The sequence below is a fragment of the Rhinolophus hipposideros genome (genome assembly GCF_964194185.1).
Source record: "Rhinolophus hipposideros genome assembly, chromosome: X".
NCBI classification, from domain to species: domain Eukaryota; kingdom Metazoa; phylum Chordata; class Mammalia; order Chiroptera; family Rhinolophidae; genus Rhinolophus; species Rhinolophus hipposideros.
This window is the reverse complement of record NC_138046.1, coordinates 87,904,038-87,924,419: the sequence shown is the minus strand read 5'-3', so window position 1 is coordinate 87,924,419 and position 20,382 is coordinate 87,904,038. Positions and strand designations below refer to the sequence as shown.

At 49.7% G+C, this 20,382-nt stretch overlaps 1 protein-coding gene across 5 annotated transcripts; it reads left to right on the top strand.

The window, feature by feature from the left end:
• The first annotated feature begins 3,259 nt into the window (after nucleotides 1-3,259).
• On the top strand, nucleotides 3,260-19,394 carry PPP1R3F (protein phosphatase 1 regulatory subunit 3F). Of its 5 annotated transcripts, none has more exons than XM_081044018.1 (4): nucleotides 3,260-4,291; nucleotides 13,887-13,942; nucleotides 14,166-14,245; nucleotides 16,778-19,394. In XM_081044018.1, the coding sequence occupies exons 1-4, from the start codon at nucleotides 3,300-3,302 to the stop codon at nucleotides 18,071-18,073; spliced, it is 2,424 nt and encodes an 807-aa protein (XP_080900144.1). In that variant the 5' UTR covers nucleotides 3,260-3,299; the 3' UTR covers nucleotides 18,074-19,394. The 5 variants fall into 5 exon arrangements, with proteins under 5 accessions (XP_080900144.1, XP_080900143.1, XP_080900147.1 ...); XM_081044017.1 differs by having other exon boundaries at nucleotides 14,163-14,245; nucleotides 16,778-18,555; XM_081044021.1 differs by lacking the exon at nucleotides 3,260-4,291 and adding an exon at nucleotides 13,014-13,145 and having other exon boundaries at nucleotides 16,778-18,555.
• The last annotated feature ends 988 nt before the right edge of the window (nucleotides 19,395-20,382 follow it).

Here is a 20,382-nt window from a genome sequence, read left to right as displayed (position 1 = left end):
GACCCACCCCTTCACCCCTTTGTCTCTTTTCCTACTCAACCTCCCAAACCCTCAAAAGGAGAGCCTCTTTCCTCAGCTCAGACTCACCTTTCTGGAAAAGCCCAGAGGGGCCTGATGGCCTGGCTTTGTGCAGATAAGGGAAAAAAATAAAAGTGAACAGAAAAAAAAAAGAAGACCTGAAAAAAAAAAAAATCAGCCAACAACAATTAAAAAAAAAACCCCAACCCTCCCTACCATTAGTTCAAAACAAACTTTCACTGGTCGAGGCTTCTGAGTTGGTGGGACATGTGTGAAACCCAAAGATGGCCTGTGTGCCAGGCATTCAGGGGACGCACCAAGGTGGGATGAGTTCCTCAGGTGAAGGCCTGCAGGGACCATGTACAGCAGGGGCTTAACAGATGTGGCATGTGGTTGGGAAAAGAGAAGGGGTGAGGAGTGTGCTTGTCAAGAGGGAGTCCTCGGGAGTCGATTTTAGGGACGTCCACAAGGTTAACGACCCCTTGCTTCCTGTGGACTTTGGCCTGAACATTCTCTACGCCTCCTGTGTAATTAATAACCAGGCCAGTTCTAGAAGCCGAGGTCTCGTTCCCTGCTCCAGTACCTGCCCCTCCTGAGAGAGGGGGCTGGTTTTCTCTCTCAGTGTTAGAGGTGTGGGCTGCACCCCTCCCTTACACCCTTCTAGATCATCTCTCCCTTATTGTCATTTGTTCCATGAGAGGAGTGGCCAGAGAAATAAAAGGAAAACTGAGTGAGTGTGGTGGCCCAGAGTCCCAGGAGGCTACTTGAGTGGAGCCTGGAGTGCGGTAGAGGTGACACTGCTGCTGCTGCTGACAGCCAGGACCCTTGCAGAGGGACAACTGGGGGTCAGGTAGGCAGACAGGGGCAGAGGTCACCACCTCCTCTCTGCACTGGACTATATCCTCTTGCATGGAAAGCTTCTGGGGAGACTGGGCAGTATTAAACAGAGAAGTGGGTGAAAGTCCCCAGAGAAAGGGGCCTTTGACAAGGACTTGAAGGAAGTGAGGGAGGCAGCTATGCCAATATCTGAGTAATTCTAGAGGAAATAGCCAGTGCAAAGGTCCTGAGGTGGGAGTGTGCCTGATTTGCTCCAAATCTACTAAGAAGGTCGGTGTGGTTACAGTGGCATGAGCAGAGAAAGAGGGGTAGGAGATGAGGTCAGAGAGGGGACCAGGAGGGTTGGAAGATGCAGGACCTCGTAAACCATGGTGAGCACTTCGGCTTTTACTGTGAGTGAGGAGGAGGCCACAGGACAATTGTGAGCAGCAGAGAGACGTGAATTATCTTAGGATTTAAGAGGATCAGTCTGATTACTGAGTGTAGAACTGACTGTAGGAGTGAAGGTAGAAGCAGGGGGACCAGTAAAGGGCAGGCTACTGCAATATAGTCCAGATGACTAATGACAGTGCTGGCAGCGGAGTGGGTGAGGAGAAAATGGATTTGGGAAATATTTTGAATGGAGGGCTGACAGGACCTGTTGAAAGATGAGTCTTGGGGCCAGACTAGGACACAGACAATGCCCTAACTGGGTGGGCAGGAAGGAGTCTCTGTGCTACTTACAAGCTTGAACTTTTAGGTGATTAAAAAAAATAAAGTTCTACCTTGCCAAACTCCCATTATTTCATGATTTTTCTGTTACTTTCAGCGGAACATATTCCTACCTCACCTATGACGCCTGGACACTGGGACACGAGGTGGGGGGAGCTGGTGAGAGGGCTGCTTCCCTCCTAGGGATGCTGAGTCAAAACCTTGCATATGGGATGGAGGAGTAAGTGTAGGAGGGGACATGATCAGTGGACAAAAGCTATAATTCAGTTCCCACAGGTGGTGAGACCTCAAAGGGAGAGTCAAAGTTGACTAGATGGAGGAAGCAGAAGGGGCAGTGCTCTTGGGAGAGGGAACAGAAGCCGAGATGGGGACAGACAGAAAGAAAATGAAGCCACTGTGGGGTGTGGAGGGCCAAGTTGTGCAAGAATGACAGGGCTTGGATTTGTGATTATGTCAGTCAACTCTTGGCGGCATTGTCAGGCCCAGTGTTTTGCTGAGCTGGTTAGAAAAAGCTAATCTTCCTAAAAAGCTCAGTTTCTCTTTTGGCCATTCATTCAACGATGGTGCCAAGTCCTGGAGAATGCTGAGGATGACAATCAGGGGCATTCTTGGCTAGTGCCACTACTCAAGCAAAAGCTTGGAGTGGGCAGAGGAGACCCAGTAACTGCGATTGGAGAGTCAGTTTTGCTTTCTTAGATCTCATGCTTGGGTGCAGTCTAGTTCTTTCAGGGCCTTTGGGGATTCACAGCTGGTGGGGGCAATAGGGAGTCACGGAAGGTTAGGGAGAAGTTACATCCATTCACCAGAGGCATTCTACGGTTCTGCTGCTAGAACACGTTACAGCCCAGACCGCCTACCGTACGTACCGTCTTCTCTGGCTTCCTTATTGGCTCTTCATCCCTCGCTACCTATAACGCTGCGGTTGGCTCTGCTGTTTCACGTCCCGCCTTCATGTCCCTCCGCACTGCCCTTGGGAGGTACAACTTCACTCTGGCTCCCCCATTGGCTATCCGCCATCTCTCTTCCTTGCTCTCGCCTTCACCGCCCACGCCCATTGGGTCTGCCCTTCTAGTTCCGCCTCCGAGGACTCACAAACCATCTCTTGTGCTCATTCTAGCCTCTGTATTGGCTAATTCTGCCCTGGCACCGCCCCTTGAAGGTGTCATGCACGCACACAACACTCCCCATTGACTCCTTGCAGCCATTATCGTCACCCCTCTTCTACACCACCAGCGTGCGGCTCCCCATTGGCTGTTCGCTGTCAGTAGCTTCCATCCCACTACTTATCTTCGCAACCCAGGGATCTCCTACTTTCCGGGCCTCTCCGTTCGCTGCCTGCTGCCCCCATCGTCTGTAGCCATTCCATTTCCCCCGCCGCCCAGATGCCAGTCTTGCTCACACATCCCTTAGCAGTCCTACTGACGCTCTGCATCCCAGAACCGACACCACCCCCATTCAGGCCTCCCTATTGATTCACCGATCATCCCGCCTCCTACACTGCCCACTCTCAGGCATCCCTATTGGTGGCGTGCTTCTCCGGCACTCGATTCACCACTACGTCACCTGCGTGCGGCTCCCCATTGGCTGTCTGCTACACCTGTCTCCATCCCGCCGCCTACGCCCCCCTTGAGCCATACCCCCCGCGCGGACCTTCCCATTGGCTGCCCGCCCCTTCAGGCCCTGCCCCCGCCGGTCCCGCCGCCGGTGCCGTCGGTGCCGCGGCTGCCGCCGATATGGCGCGCACGGCCCCAGTGGAGCCCCCGCTGCGGCCTCCCGCGCCCCCCTCGCCAGCCGTGGGCGAGCCCCGCACCTCTGTCGAGGCAGCGGTGGCCCCGCGGAGGGTGCTCTTCGCCGACGAGGCCCTGGGGCTGCCTCTGGCGCAGCTGCGCCGCTACCGGCCGTGGGGCGGGCCTGGGGCGGGCAAGATGGCGGAGGCGGCCGGGCAAGATGGCGAAGGTGGCGGGGCTGATGAGGACGACGATGGCGAGGATGGGGATGAAGGGGAGGAGGAAGAGGAGGCTTGCCCTGAGCCCTCGTCGCTGTGCCCTGTCCCCGCCGGCGGGGGGTTTTATTTGGTGCCCACATTTTCGCTGCCGCCCGCGCCGGGTCGTCTGGAGCGCTTGGGGCGCGTCATGGTGGAGCTGGAGGCACTGCTGCCGCCTCCCGGAGCGGTCCCCGGGGGTGCCGGGGTGTGGGTGCCTGGGGGACGCCCGCCGGTGCTGCGCGGGTTGGTGCGCGTGCTGAACCGCTCCTTCGAGAAGGCGGTGCACGTGCGGGCTTCACACGACGGCTGGGCTTCCTTCTTCGACCACCCAGCCCGCTACGTCCCGCGCAGCCCGCCGGGGGCAGGAGCGGGAGGACCAGGAGCAGGCGATCCCATCCTGGATCTGGGCCTTGGCCTGGGCCCTGGCCAGGCGTCTGCCTCCTCACCCGACGACTGCGGCCGCACAGACCGCTTTGCCTTCCAGCTGCCCTTTGCTGAGGGCGCGGGCGATGGGGCGCGCCTGGACTTCGTGGTGCGCTATGAGACCCCCGAGGGCACTTTCTGGGCCAACAACCACGGCCGCAACTACACAGTCCTGCTCCGGATCGCACCCGCTCCCACACCCACTGATGCTGAAGGGCTGCTCCAGCAGCAGCAGCTGGAGCCACAGCCCGAGTGCCAGGGTCCCGTGGAGGCTGAGGCCAGGCAGCTGAAGAGCTGCATGAAGCCGGTGAGGCGCAGGTAATGTCTGCCAGCGCCACCTCCGCCAAGGCAGGGCTGTGTCTAGGATGGAGGACAAGCATCCTGACCCAGGAACCCCTCAGGCCTGCTCTCCAGGACAGGGAGGAGGGCACATTCAGTCAGTTAGTCAGAGTAATGGAGGCCAAACATGTGCTAAGCTCTTTTAATTACTGGGGTTTCATTCATTCATTTATTGAATTCCACTGTAAAGCCCTGAACAAGACAGACATCTTTCCTGTCCTCAAGGATCATACAGGCTCCTATGGGAGACAGTTGGAAAAAACAACAAGCAAGCAGATAAGAAACATAGGGATAAAGTTAGCTGCTGAGAGGAAAGTAAAATAAGGGGAGAGTTTGGGAGGGAATAGCTGCTTTAGACAGGGTGTTCAGCCTTTGAAGAGGTGAGTCCTGGATGATGATAAGAAGAGTTATGCACAGATATGGAGGGAGAAAGTTTGTAGAGAAGGAAACGGGACTTTTCCGAGGAGGTGTCATTGAAACTGAGCGTTGAATGATAAAGAGGAGCAGTTACGCACACATGAGAGCAAGAGTGTTCTAGGCAGAGAGAAGAGCAAGTGCAAAGGTCCTGAGATGGGAATGAGCTGGGTGTGAATGGGCTGTGTGCTGGAGTAGAGAGAACTGCAGTGACATGGTAGTGTGGACCAGGAGCCTTGCTAGTGGGGGGCAGGGAGTCTGATCCATTTGACAGCAGGAAACCAGGGAGAAACTGGTTAAGGAAGTGATGGCACCTGGCTTTTCCAATTCTGCCATGTCTCACCTTGAAACCTGTGCACTCTTTACTGTTATGCTCTAGTCTGAGGTCTGGGGAGGTGAGCTGATCCCTCTCACAGGGAAGCATTGGCTCTGGCAGAGGCAGAACCAGATGGGCCTGGACTTTGAAGCTCATTTCCTTTGTGTTTGCCATACCACCTGTGACTGTTCAAGGCCTAGGAGAACCAGTTAACACAAGAGGCCCTGAGACAAGATTCTCCTAGGTTTTCTCTATCAAGCTATATGTTCTTCAAGGATAGCAGCTAGGCCTGATTCTTTTGGGGGTCACCAAAGTCTAGTCTGGGATACGTATATTCTCCTTGCATGCATGGGAAATGCATACATTTCCCTGGTCCTGAGAGGACTGGAAATGGGAATGGAAAAATGCTTTTCTGGACCTTGTGTGTGCTGGATCAGAAGCCTCTGGTTGCAGCTCGATGTTTTGTGGTCCTGGCAAGGCCTTAGGCTGTGGGTGGTTCAGAATGGTTTAGCTCAGGCAGTGGGCAGATGTGCCTGGGTACTTGAGCAAGCAGGCAAGCACCCGCTTAATGACCTGTGAGCTCCATAGTAACCTGAGACTTAGTCTAAGGGGGGCAGGCAGCATGGCTCTTTCCTTACAGTGTTAAGAGTGGATTCTGGCATCTGGGATTTGTTGTGTGAGACCTGGCAGAGAGCCTGCTCTCTGCTAGGCACTTGGCTGAGTATTAGCATGTGACATGTCACCTAATCCTTCAAGTGTTCCTGGTGACATAGACTGTTTTATCCCTCTTTCCTGGATGAGCAAACTGAGGCTCCGAGTCCACAGTCCCAGGGCTGATGTGGGGAGGAGTCTTCCTGGTCTGCCTTGGCTTAACAGCCTTAGTAGGTGTCCTCGTCCCCTTAAAAACAAAGATCAAAAAAGCTTCAGCGTGGTCTGCTGGCATTCCCTGCCTTCTCCCCCAGATTGCCATCTACTGGCCTTGTATCCTTGTAACCTTGTAACCTGGTCAACTCATTTAACTGCACTGTGCCTCAGTACCCTCATTTGTAAAACAGATAATTATAGCACCTACTTCACAGGCAACAAGTAAGGGCACTCAGAACCGAGCCTTGCTCATTGTCGTGCCATATAGGTGTTGGCTAGTATTAGCACTTAGTAGGTCACACATACGGTTCCTTGGGTTCCTGTTCCAAACTCTGCTCTGCCTGCCACCAGCTGTATGGCGTTGCTTCAGTTTCATCATCTGCTAAAGGGGAATGACAGTCGCTTGGTGTGGTTGGCTTGGATACAGCAAACATGGGCAAGGTAACTGAAGCGTGGCAGTAGCTGCGAAAAACAATAGTGGCGGGCTTGTACTTACTGATGTCTGTGCTAAAAGCTTCGAGTCCATTCTGAGTCCTGCTGTGCTCTGGGTGCCATGATTATGCCCATTTAATAGAGGGGGAAACTGAGGTAGCTCAGAGAGGTGAACCGGCTCGTTTAAGTTCACTCAGTGAGTGACAAGACCAGGGAGGAGATGCTAGGGGCATTTTTGAAAAAAAATCTGGTCCTCTTGAAGGTCTGATGGGATTCGGGGCAGATTCTGCACTTTGCTTCTGGTGTTCCCAGCTTGTTATCTTTTCCTTTTTTCTTTTTTCTTTTTTTGCTTTACTGAGAGGTACAGCTACATGAAGTGTACTGAACTTAAGTGTTGAGCTCAGTGGATTTTTACATATCTATGCCCTTGTGTAACCATCACCCAGATCAAGATATTCAGCTGTTCCAGTGCCCCAGAATCACCTTTGTTTATGTCACTTTTCCCAAGTCGTCATCCCAGCCGGTTGTCGTGGGAGCCCTGTCTGTAAGATGCGACAGTTTGGGTAATAGAGTTTGGTAATTTTAGAGTGTGAAAGGAAGGGAACAGAGAAATCAGAAGCTTGCAGGGCCAAGGTGGGTGGAGAGGGTGTTTTTCTTTTAAAATACATGGGTGGTTTTAAGGAGAAATTGAAGCAGCCCGTTCAGACAATTGTTTTGGTATCTGGCCCCAGGTCTGTGGTTCCTAACATGACTTGTGATATTATTTTAAGTGGGCAGATGGCTTTTTGATAGCTTCTTAATCTTTTGATCTCAGCTCTTGCAAAGGGGAGGTTGGTGCTCATTGCAAGATCAGCGATAAGATTTTCTTTGTAGGTTGGTGGCTTTCTTGGCGAGTACATTTCAACTTATTATTGTTTTAAAACCTTTATGTTGCTGGTGACTTGGAGCGCTGTTGAAGAACAGCTGCCCCCTGTGACCCAGCCCTCTTGGGAAATGGAGGATCTCAGGAGATAGCCTTAACCTGCGGGAGCCCTGCTGTGGAGGGCTTCCCATTCGGGAAGTCTGGGCTGCAGGCCCACTGTGTGCAGCCACATCAGGTCAGGACATGGGAGAAGCCATCGGGAGACAGCTCAGAAACCGAAATGGCTGCATTCCCTGGGTTGCTGGACCAGTCTTTTGATAACCCTTAAGCTTAGAGATGATCTATCAGCAAGCGTTTATTGAGGGCCTACTATGTGCTGGGCGCAGTGCTAGGTTCAAACAGGGAAAAAGATGCTGAGATGTCAGGGGGCTTGTGGTACAATTGGGTGGAAAGGGCCAGGCGCAGAGGGCTTGTGTGAGACCTGGAAGAGAGCCTGCTCTCTGCTAGGCACTTGGCTGAGTAATAGCATGCGACGTGTCACCTAATCCTTCAAGTGTTCCTGGTGACATAGACTGTTTTATCCCTCTTTCCTGGATGAGCAAACTGAGGCTCCGAGTCCACAGTCCCAGGGCTGATGTGGGGAGGAGTCTTCCTGGTCTGCCTTGGCTTAACAGCCTTAGTAGGTGTCCTCGTCCCCTTAAAAACAAAGACCAAGAAAGCCTCAGCGTGGCCTGCAGGCATTCCCTGCCTTCTCCCCCAACCTGGCTTCCATGGCTACTAGTCACACCTCAGGCCGTCGTCTGCCTTCTGAGCTCCTATCACCATGGTCTTTGCAAGGTGCCTTGCCCCTTCCTGCCTCAGGGCCTTTGCCCATGCTGTTTCTGTCACCAGGAATGTTGGTCCTGTGCCCCTTGCAGGCTCCTCATTTTGATCCTTCAGTTCTAAGAGGGCTTCTTCCAGGAAGCCTGTCCATCCCAACTTCCTCAGGTCCTGGTTTTCTTATAGAGCCAACCATGCAAGCCCTGTTAGAGAGTGTCTTGGAGTAGAGCAGATGAGCATTGCCAGAAATTCAGGATCATTTTCCACTCTGCCTGCCAGTGGATCCACTCTTGTCTCTTCCCTGATGTGACTCTTTTAAATGTTCTTTACTTTCAGATTTTACTTCCTGCTTCAAAAAACCAAAATAGAAGCCGTAAGAATGGGACTCCCCACAACTTGCAGTTCCCAAACCTGCAAACTGATTTCCCTCCCTTGTGTTACAGGGGAGGAGGGGGTCCTTTTCTTCCCTCAGGCCAGGCCCCCAACTCGTGCTCTGGGTTCCATTTTCTGCCATTTGCTCCAAAACCTGACATAATCAGTTTCCTTTTCTCTCCTGGCAGCTTTTCACTGCCCTCCTCTCCTGATCCTCTATCGGCCTTTATACATGCCAGCATCTCTACTGCCTTAAAAATCTGTCCTTTGACCCCACCTCTGTCCCTGCTGCTTCTGGCCAGCACCTAATCACCCTCCTCCCCTTCGTTGCTGAATCCCCTCTAAAGAGTTGCCTGCACTTGTTTCTACACTTGTTTTGGCCCCCTGCATCTATCAGATTCCACAGCTAGGATTTTGGTTTTCTTCTTGAAGTGGCTGAGCACTCCCACTTAAAACACTTTCTTCCTTTGCCCTGGGACCACACTCTGCTGCTTTTCCTCTTAATTCCCTGGCCCTTCTCTTTCTCCTGCCCTTCCTTTCAGCCTCATGTATCCAAACTTTTGTCTCCACTTAGCTGAAGTCCCAGAGATGCCTCAAACTCCCCCTTGTTCCAGATTGAATCCATCACCTCCCACACAGCCTCTCACTCCCCTACTCCTCCCTTGCCCGTTTTCCTTCTAAGCATCCTAAACTCTCCCTGACCTATAGTCTGGGCCAGGGCCCCTTGTTCTGGGACATTCTTTCCTTTTCTGAAGGCATTGACCTCAGTTTGTAGTTAGACTTCATTAAGGGATTTTTGGATGACTCTCTGCCCTGCTAGACTGTAAGCTCCGCGAGGGGTAGGGACATGGTCTGCTTGTGTTCACCTCTGTATTCCCACAGGGTCTGCCTCGGTGCCTCACACTTAACAGGTGCTCAATAAATGTTTGTTGAAAGATTGAGTGTGAGTATTTTTTTAATGTTTTCCTTCACACTAAATTGTAAGCTTCCTAGTTGGGCTTGCTCACCATTGTGTGTCCACGGTCTGCCATGGGCCGATACACAGTAAGGCCTTGAGTTTTAGGCGCACCTGTGGCTGAATGGGTGGGAACCCAACTGGCTTTCTGAGTTGGCAGCGTCAGGAAACCAGAACAATCAAAGTTGAAATAGGATGGGCCAGGGGTGATCTTAGTTGTCTGGAGAGTGAGGACTTAACGTGAGTGATACTCTTATGCCACAGAAAACGGGTAGAGCCGGATCGTTAAGGACGTGGGCCTGAGGACACATACTATGAAAGGGGCAGAGTTGGGGTCCTGCTCTAGTGGCCCAGTTCTTAACTGCTCTACCAGGCTGCGTGACACATCTGACCTGCTGGGCAATGCTGGGCAAGTTGTTTCTTCAGAGCCTCCGTTTCCCTTAGTGGGAATGTGGAGGGGATTACTGGTTGTTAAGCCCTTCACAGGCGATTTCCCTCCATTTCCTCAATCCATCCAACAGCTCTCTGAGGTAGGTATTACTATTATTTCCTCCTCACAGATAAGGAAACCGAGGCATAGAGAGGTGCAGTAACTTGCTCCAGGTTACATAGCTGGTAGGTGGCAGAGCTGGGTTTATTCAAAGTTACGTGTCATGACCCTGAATTATTGAGATGTGAAATCAATGTACTGGATTCCAACAAGCATTAAAAAGAAACGGCATAGGAAATACTCAGTGCATCACAACATGTAGTAAAGGTAAGTGTTGTTTCATGCAACGAACAGCTGTTTCTTACATATATGTATATATATTTACATATGCATGGATGTGCTGGGTTATCATGTACAATGTGTTTCTTACTGTGGGTCATAGCCAAATGGAGTCACTGCTGTGAAGCCCCTAGCACAATAAACTCCTCCTTCCACCCTCCTGGATTGTCCCTAAGTTCCAGAGTTGACACTGACACAGACTATAGTTGGAGAAGTCTGAGCAACGCCCCACACAGCTTGGTGGCTTTCACAGGTGCCTGCAAACCCTGTTCTTTCCAGAAAGCAGATAGCTCAGGGTAACCAGGATTCCAAGTATCACAGGGCAGGTTTCTGAAGCCACCTGCCCCCCTCCCTTCCCTGAGAGTCAACCTTATCTTCAGGTTGACTGCACATTGCTGGGGTCTGCTGAGTTTGCCTTTGGGTTTCAGTGTGTGACCCACTTTTGGCTGGCCAAGTTCTTTGAAAACATGAGCGTCGGGGGTGCTCACGGAGAACTCCGGTGGTGGGGCGGTCCGTGATGTGACTACTCTGAAAGTCTGCTCTGCTCTTTCCCATGGGGGTTGTCAGGCCTCGTTTGTTCGCTCACTCTGTGGAGATTCACTGTTTTATTCTGTCTCGGCTGACCTAGGCCGGGGCCCATGGCACCTCTTTCTGAAATCTCACCCCCTGGTCTCTGGGTGCCTTCTGAGGTCAGTGGCCATTGAGGTTCCCGATGGCAGGAAGAATTTTCACACCCAGGAGGCTGGCGTACAGGCCCCTTCTAGGTTATACCATTTTGACTGGTTCTCAGAAGCAACCGAAGGACCTGAGCTCAAGATGTCCCCGGGCTTGTGTGTGCCAGCCCACTGCTGCCCATTGCTCGTGAGGAGATACCACGTGGCATTTGTGGGGCTGGTGCCCGAAGCAGGCTTCTCAAAAATGAGCAAGCACACTGGAGGTACAGTTTTGTTCTTAATGTCCTCCCTCCCCATTTTTCTAAGAACCCTTCTTCTCTGTTACTGATCCGTGAGTCAGTATACGTTGGTAATCCATTTCTCTCACTATGCTCCTTTTGATTCAAGTCATAGCTGCCCTCGAATGTTTACTGTGAAAGACCTTTCAAGGATATTTAGGTTTTCCTTTGTTTTTAAGCCCACAGTTTCAAACACTGTCTTCAAAATGGAGTCCTCTTTGGGTATTATCTGTGTGGTGTATCGTTAGTGGGTGTAGAGACATGGTTCTTTGAGCCTCAGTTTCTGCATTTGTAAAAAGGGAAGGGTGTTGCTTTGAAGGACAGATGCGAAAGTTTTTCGAATGACTTGGTATATCAATGAAAAGGGCCCACGGTGCAGGCGCAGACACTAGACGCTGGTGCCTCCTGCCTTCATTGCTGACGAGGTAGGGAGGTACCTGTGAGTTACCCGTGTACTTCTCACTTCGTGGATCTTTCCATTGGCTAAATCGCTTGACCTGATTTTTGCATGTTGCCCCTCTTCTCACCCTCCTTGCTGTAGAAGAGACGCTCTGGGGGCTGGAGGACTTGATTTTTATTTGTTTCTCTTTCTTCAAATGACCTGTGGAGTTCTTTTCCTTCTGGTTGACTGCATCCTGAGATCCCCCCACCCCGCTCTCTTACATACACCTAGGACTCTGGAGTGGCTTTCAGAAGCCTGGTTGTTGTGCATGTCAGCCCTGGGACAGATGGCAGGGGACAGCTTGCCTAGTCCTGCCTCTGGGAGAAAAGGCTGCCTTTCTGTCTGTTTGTGGGTCTTCTCGAAGAGTCTTGCTTTAGAAGATCCTAGGAAGATGACATTTTCTTTAATGAAGGAATATACCAGCAAAAGAAGTCTTGTCAGGCCATAAATCCAAAAACCTGGATTTTAGAGCCACTGAGGGGACTGGTGCAGGACCAAGCCGGTTTGCCCACATCCCCCTTTCTTATCTGTCGTGTATAGTTGTTGATGGCTGGGCTCCTGGAGCCGCCCACTCCAGGCCCTGTAGTATTCTCATTCAAAGACCTCTGGTGGGATGCGTGAGCCCTAGTCCATGGAAAAAGATGGATGGTTCCTTCTGGAGCTTCCAGGCTCTGAATCCATGTACATGGTTCAAGTTTCCTGCCCAAGGGTGCTAATAAAAAGCAGTTCTTGCAGCCACTTCTGTGTCTGGTGGTTTCCTAGCCACATGTCCCACGAAGGCAGGGAAACGGCATGAATTATGTGGGCCAAAGGCAGGTCCAAAGAAAAGCCTCAAGGAAGGTGGAGGGAGGGATCTTGTCTACTATTGCTGCCTACCTTGATCTCCTGGAAAGGACTGGAGATCAGGTTGAGGTAAGACCCCAGTCTCCCTCACCCAAGAAGCAGCAGTTTGTTGTTTGAGAAGACTTAGGAGCTGGAAAGCCTAGGTTTTGACCCTTGCTGCATGACCTTGAGCCATTTGCTCAGCTTCAGTTTCATCATCTGTAAGATGAGGATAATAATACTGACTACTTCAGATGATTAAAAGTACCTATCTCAGGGTTGCTGTGAGGATTTAATTAATAGTATATGTGGAACACTTAAAACAGTGCCTAATGCCATAGTAACTATTTGGGTCAGCTAGTGATATTCTGTGTCAGTGAAGGTAATTGATTACATGTTTTCAAAATATTGTAACCATTTTCAGAAATGTCAACATCATCAAGTTACCTGTAGGAAGAAACAGGTTTGAGCAATTGCCTCCTGTGAGGTCTCAGAACATGTTTTAGTTAATGCTTTCCTCGCTGCCTTAATCTGTAAACATTTGATACTCATTTGTGAGAATGAGAACAGTGCTTTCTCCATGATCCCCGTGACCCCACCCATGCCAGGGACTGGCTTAAATACACTTAGCTTGTGCCACTTAGACCTTGGGGTCCGACTTGCCTGGTGAAGGAGGACCAAGACCAACGAATATCTACGGTTGATTCAGCCCCTGCTCTGGGCCAGGCCCTGGTGTCTGGATTGATGTCCTCATTTCTCTTGACTGCCCTGTGCTTGGTGTACACATCCTGGATCCCCTGTGCTCCGTTTTAAGGTGAGGAGGGTGAGGCTCAGGGAAATTATGTGCCCTGCCAGGCTGGAGGGTTGGCGGAGGGAACCATGCCTCTGTGACCCCAAGTTACTTCCTTTTCTGCTGACCTCCTTCCCATTCTCCAGTCACTTCCTCCCTTTGCTGCTTCCCGTTTCCCCCCAGTCCTTGCCTGCCCTTTTGGGGAAAAGATGGGTTCCTCCACAGGCAGGAAGATACCCTAAAGAAGTGATCCAAATTGTTCATAAAGCTATACCCAATGATGTCTGCTGAAGCCTGCTTTGTGAGAATAAAATGGAGGAAATAACCTAGCTGCTCAGTAGGAAGGGAATGGCTACATACCTTATGGTGAGCCCATAGGATAGAAATAGTAAGCAGCCATTTAAAATGTTTACAAAAGTACATCATGATGCTTCTTACTGTTAAATGGACAAAGTCAGCTGTGAAATTATAGCTGCAGAATCCAAATGATTTCATAGAATGTCTGCAATGAAGTTTTCCAAAATGGTAACGGTGGTTGCATCTGGCTGATGTGTGACTTTTTTACCGCTTTATGCTTTCCTGTATTTTGTAAATTTTCTACAATTAGTGTGTAGGACTTTTATAAGTGGGGTAGAAGGAGGCAGCAGAAGAGAGAACAGCTGTCAGGTGAGGCTGAGCCATCACAGAGGCTCAGAAGTTGCTGGTGGGTGGCAGAACTGGCCTCTCAGGGTGTTAGATCCATGCATTCTCTTCTGTGCCCCACAGGCCTAACGAGGAAAAGCAGAGGATGAAGAGCATGGATGATAATACACCTGCTGTGGGTAAGCAATTGGCAGGCGGTGGGAGTTTTCGCTTTTATTTACCATTTCTTTCTTCCTCTCCTTTTCCTTTCTTTATAAATTAAGAAGCACCCTCTGCCTTAGACTGTCACTGAAAGCTTCAGAAGCATAACTGCCAATTGGCTAGAATAGATTTTCTTAACCAAATCAGGCTTGCTTGTCCGCCTGCCTTGCCCCAGCACTGCCCTTCTCTTCTCTCCAGCAGAGCTCCCTGATATCCAGGAGTCAGTGGGTCCCTTGGTGGCCCCCACCCCTCTCCGCCCATGGCCACAGATGACACTTCAGGTAAGCAGGCCCTGGCAGCCTTTGGATGGACAGCCCGATAGGAGGCTGGATGGTGGGGGCTGACTTGCCCTAGGTCCACCCTAGGTTTCAAGAAGATCCCCTAAATCAGAACTCGATGGTGTAGAATGCAGTTATTCACCTGGGTTTATTGAAATGCCATTTGTTAACTTAGCAAATATTTATTGAATGCTTGCTCTGTGCCAAGCACTGTTATGGATGCTGGGAATATGGTAGTGGCCAAAAAATGCTGTCTTTATGGGGCTTATTGACATTTCAGTGGAGTGAGACATAACAAAACAAAATAATAGTTCAAATATATGGTATTTTAGATGATGATGAATGCTAAGGAAAAAATAAAGGGATGGGGGGGGGGAGAGAGAGAGAGAGAGAGAGAGAGAGAGAGAGAGAGAGAGAGAGAGAGAGAGAGAAGGAAAGAACGGGGGGGGGGGAGACACGTTTGCAACTTTAGATTTTAGAGCTGCCAGGGAAGGCCTTAGTGGTAAGCGAGATTTGAACAAAGACCTGAGGAAGGTGCGAAAGTGAGTCTCGTGGATAACTAGGGGAAGAACATCCCAGGTAAGTGCAAAGTCCCAGAGGTGAGGCCATGACTAATGTGTGTAATGAATAGCGAGGAGCAGTGAGTGAGGGGGAGCAGGAGGAGGTGAGGTTGGCGAGCTGGTGGGGACAAATTGTGTAGGGCCTCGGGGGCCATGGAGAGGACTCTGGCTTTTACTCTGAGTGACAAGGGAGCCACGGGAGTGTCATGAACAGAGAAGGGCTACGATCTGACTTAGGATTTCACAGGCTCCCTCTGGCTGCTGTGAGGGAAATAGGCTGCAGGGGTGAGGGCAGAAGCAGGGGGACAGTGAAGAGGAGGCCACTGCAGCGGGCCAGGCAAGTGATGCAAGTGCTGGCAGGGAGGTGGAGAGATTCTGGAGATGTTGTTAATGTGTAGTGTGTGTGTGTGTGACTTTTATTACAAAGATTTTCAAGTATAGATAGAGACTAATGTAATAAACTCATATATATTCATCACCCAGCTTCAACAAATTTCAACATATGTCCATTCTTACGTTTTTATACTCCATCCATTTCCTCCCATTCCCTATGGCATTATTTTGGAAAAAACCCAAACATTATTCCATCCATAAATACTTCTGTTTGTATCAGAAAATTAAGAACTATTAAAAAAACAACAACCTGCCATCATCACACTTCAGATACTTAACAATAATTCCTTAGTATCATTAAATATTTGGTCAGTGTTTTAATTTTCTTACCTCATAAGTGTTTTAGTATCCAAACAAGGTCAAGACATTGCATTTGGTTGATGGGTCTTTTGGGAGTTTTAAATCTCCCCCACTTTTCTTGCAATTTGTTCAAGGAAACTTGTTTGTCTTATAGAGTTTCCCACAGTCTGGATTTGGCTGATCGCATCCATGTGGAAACATATTTCTTACTCTATTTTAATTAATTTATTCTATTAAGTCGATCCATTATTAAATCTAATTAATTTAGTAAACTATTAATTTAGTGATAATAATTTATTAGATATAATCTATTATTAATTAAAATAGAATTGATTCTGTTTAATTCTCTTATTCCCACTTCATTTATTAGCTAGAATTTTTCTCTAAAGAAAAACTTACTCACATCAGCTGTCTGGCTACCTTGACAGTATATACCTTGAAGGTATATAGTTTGTATAAGAAAAGCTGTATAAATACTTAATTTTCCCCCTTTGATTTTCCAGTCTTTAGAAGAAATGAACTTCTCCATAGGTGACCAAACAAAGGATTTTTGTTTTTGGTATATCATTATTAACTCATGAATTTTAAACATATTTGATAAATTTCAACCCATAGCCCTTATTTATTCTGACACTTAAATTGAACTGTCTCTGGCCAGTGGAAGCTTATTTAGATTGGCTTCAGAATCCTTTTGACAGATACCCATCATTCTTTGAGCGCTTTCTCACATGCTGGTGTGGCAGTGTGTCCCAGACTCATCTGGTATTCTACCTGCCCCCAACCTAGAAACAGCCATTTATTTAAGGAGCGCTGGTTCCTTTTAGTGGAGAATGGTATTTAGATCTGGGTGTTAGGTGTGCTTGTTGCTATGAGATCGGTCATTGTTTCTAGGCCTCGTCAAAAGACAGAGCTAGGAAACACATTTTTTAAAAAGAGAAAATACATAAATTCATGAAGATATTCTAGATCTGTTTTAGAGGTCAACCAACAGTATTTATTGACAGTCATTCACTGAATATTGGTGCCCGCTGAATTCCTCAGCTTTGTGATTTGCGGGAAGCCCCTTTTGACTTCATCTAATTTTGTTATTTTAATCTTGATTACATAACCTTTGGAATTTAGAGAATTATAGAGGGTTCTTTAAGGAGTTTTTATCTGGAAACACCTGTGGGGCTGGGTGTGGGCTGTTATCAGTTCTCACTGTCTCTGCTTGTCCTATCCCCTCCTCTACTTCATTTCCTTCCCCTTTTTTCCTCTCCCACCCCCCCCCCAATGGCTCCAGGTGTCTGAAGTTACAGTGACTGGCAACCCCCCAGAGGAAGGTGACATCCCCAGAAGCAGGCTGCCTGTGGCTTTCACAGAGGTCCACCAGGCACCGGCCATCAGGATTCCCCCGTCCTCCTCTCTCTATGGCCTGGGTGGCTCCCCCAGGGACCAGGCCTCAGGGCCTGATGCAAGTGAGGGGGCAGCTGGGCCTCTCCTGGAACCTAGCCAGCAACGGGTGGAGGCCACGTGGGAAGTATCAAGTGAAAATGGAGGGGGCCGAAAGGACTCCATGGTGGGGGCTATTATGGATGAGCCCCCCGGGGGTCTGGAGGTTGTGAGTGGGTTGGAGGAGCTGCTCGGCGAGGACACCATTGACCAGGAGCTGGAGCAGCTCTACCTGTCCCACCTGAGTCGCCTGCGGGCTGCTGTGGCCGCAGGTGGGGTAGGAAGTGGTGGGGAGGGCTCCACAGACGGAGGGGTGTCCCCCAGCCATCCTCTGGGCATACTTACGGACCGCGACCTGATCTTGAAGTGGCCTGGCCCTGAGCGGGCCCTGAACAGTGCCCTGGCTGAGGAGATCACGCTGCACTATGCCCGGCTGGGGCGAGGTGTGGAGCTCATCAAGGATACGGAGGACCCTGATGAGGAGGGGGAGGGTGAAGAGGGACTCTCTATGATACCCTCCAGTCCAGAAGGGGGCACCCCCAAGGAATCGCCTCCAGAAATCCTCTCCGGGGCCCATTCTGTGGTAGCTACTATGGGAGATGTATGGCTCCCGTGGGCAGAGGGCTCGGGATGTGACAGCCCTGTGGTTCTGGGTACAGAGGGTCAGTTCACTGGGGCTCCAGAGAAGGGGATGGGCAAGGACACTGACTCTTTGCCTGTGAATAGGGTGATACCTGGGGTGACTGGGTCCCTGGGAGGTACAGAAGCCCAGATGGAGTTTACCACTGAGTGGGCAGACAGCTGGGTTCCTATATCTGGCAAAGAACCAGCTGCTCCAGTCCTGCAGGGGCAAAATCTCACCCTCCTGGGTACTTTCGGGGCTGAAGTCTGCTCTTCCAGCCTGGCCAGGTCCCATGTGAGCTCCCAGGATGAAGACGGTCCAGGCCTAAGCCTCGAGTCCCCAAAGAGGTCTCCCACCCTAGCAGCCCCTGCAGAATGTATGTGTGTTTTGCCTCCCCAGCTCTGGGGGCCCTTGACCCAGACTCTGGGAGTCTTGGCTGGCCTGGTGGTGGTCCCTGTGGCTCTGAACAGTGGTATGTCCCTCCTGGTACTTGTACTGTGCCTCTCTCTGGCTTGGTTATCGTAGGAGCTACTTGTGGGACCAGCAGTAACAGGCGTCTCCCTCTCTGGGGTCTGGGGAGGGGCAGCACCATCCCCAGAGGAGAGGATTCAGATTGGATGAGGGGCCTGTATAGTGAGGGGTCCTTTACTTTGGAAAATGCTTGACTGGAGAGAGACCTCCCCACCCTGAGCTCTCCAGTCCTCACAGGGCTCCTGTGGTGAGACCAGTGGAGATGAACAGGGGACGGGTGGATGGTGGGAATGAGAACTTTCAGAATGGAACTGGGCATGTTCTACCTTCCCCCATACCCATCCCCCGAGCCTGTATTTATTTTTATATAATTCTCTGGATGAGGGAGAGTCGTCGTGAGCTGGTCTTGGGGCACAATTACCCAGAGATATATTTATTAACAGCCAACCTGTGCAACCTGCTGGAGCTTTATTTTTAATTTAATTTATATAGAGTAACTATTATTATATGCCACAATAGAGCTCTATGAGAAATGATGTGTCTTGCTGTGCAGTGTTTTCCTGTTTAGGCGTGAGTGTGCTGGGTGGTCATGCTCTATGGGAGGGCCACCATGGGGAATGAAGGGTGGGACATGGTCACGCCTGCTGCTGCTACTTCAATATGTCCTTGAGGATCTGTGTCACCTCACCTTGTGGGCTGGTGGTCTTTGAGGGGCAGGTCCTTTGGTAATAGCCACGTTCTGCCAGGGAGCGAGGAAGAGTGGTGGCCACGTGAGGGTTTGGTGTCACACACTTGGTTGCGGTGGTGGATGTGGTCAGCTGTGGATGTGGGAATAGCTTGTGAATCAGCCACAAGGTTTTGAAGTCCCTGGAAAAAACAACAACAGCCTTTGACATCAGCAGGGAGACTCTTCTGTCTCCAAGATTGGGAAGGCCTCAGAAAGCACAGAGGAGTTAATATGCTGCAAAAAATTCATGCCAGAGTTGCTGTCCACAGACATTGCATTTTTAACTCAAAACAGGAAACCCAGAAGCTTCGAAAGGGTAGATATATTTACTGCATGCAAATTAAAAACTCTGCATAGCAAAATAAAACACCATATCCCGGGGTTGCCAAAAAATGTATACAAGTGGACATTTTGGTCATTGTTGCTCGAGCAGTAGTTCACCGTCATCAGAAGTGTCCGGACGCTGATGGTAACCACTCTGAGCACCTCTTGTAACTGCAGAAGTCAGACGTGACTTGTATTCATCTTTTGCTATCGGTATATATCGAGTATTACAATTTTAATAGTTTTTTCCTTTCTTAAATGTGTATACATTGCTTTGGCACCCTCTGTTTACTTCCCGTCACAGTAAAACTTTGTACCACCTTTCTTCAGTTCTTCTTCTCTAGGGCTCCAATGCTTTTCTGAAACAGCCCCCATCAGATTTTTTGCCTAACCACGTCAGCAAAAGTGCTGAAGTCACTGATGATGTTCACGTAGTTACACCAGGGTCCCGTCTCGGACCTCATCTTACTTGACTTATTGGCAGCGTTTGACACAGTTGATCATGTCCTTGACCTTGAAATACTTTCTTCACTTGGTTTCCAGGACACCACACTCTCCTAGTTTTCCTCTTTCCTCACGGGCCCCTCTTCTAGAACAGTTCCTGGCACATAGTAGGTGCTCAGCAAATACCCATTGAATGAAATAAATGAAGGAACAAGCAAATGCATGTGGGGAGATATAGAGAGATGGCTAGAGAACTTGCCATCAGTGGTTATAAGCTCCGTTCAGTTCTACAAGTGTTGGCTGGTCATATCTGCTCTGCCCCGGGGACACAGGAGGGAGCTCACAGTCTATGGGGGAGAGAGACACAGAGAAATAAGTTCAGTGCGGTGTGGTTAGTCCATTAACAGTGATGCGTACAGTGGGCTTGTAGGGGCCCTAGGACAAATACTCAGCCCAGTGTAGGAACTCTGGAAGCCTTGGAGGAAATGGTGCCTGAGCTGAGTTTTAAAAAACGAGAAAGAATCTATGAGGAAATAAAGGTGAAGAGAGGGCAGCCCAGTCAGAAGGAATTGCAGAGGTCTGGAAGTGGAAAAGAGCCAGTGAAAATAAATCAGCGCACTCATGTTTCACCTATCTTTCAATGAGAATATTCTGACTTTGTCAAATATTAAAGTCCAGACATGTGTTGGTGTTCTTCCATTGATGTGATAATTTGATCAATGTTAAAAAAGACAGCTTTATGGCAGTTGGGTTGAAAAATTACCTAAAATGGACAAATTACTACAGACATATATCTTGCTCAAACTTGTCTCAACAAAAAGGGAAAACTTGAGTAGTTCCTATTAAATAACAGAACCCGTAGCCAAAA

What these genes read in the sequence shown, in the direction of transcription:
- PPP1R3F (XM_081044017.1), top strand. Translation starts at nt 3,300, where the DNA reads ATGGCGCGCACGGCCCCAGTGGAGCCCCCGCTGCGGCCTCCCGCGCCC. An exon ending in TGATAATACACCTGCTGTGG is followed by an intron (nt 13,943 to 14,162) that starts GTAAGCAATTGG and finishes TCTTCTCTCCAG; the next exon opens with CAGAGCTCCCTGATATCCAG. An exon ending in GGCCACAGATGACACTTCAG is followed by an intron (nt 14,246 to 16,777) that starts GTAAGCAGGCCC and finishes CAATGGCTCCAG; the next exon opens with GTGTCTGAAGTTACAGTGAC.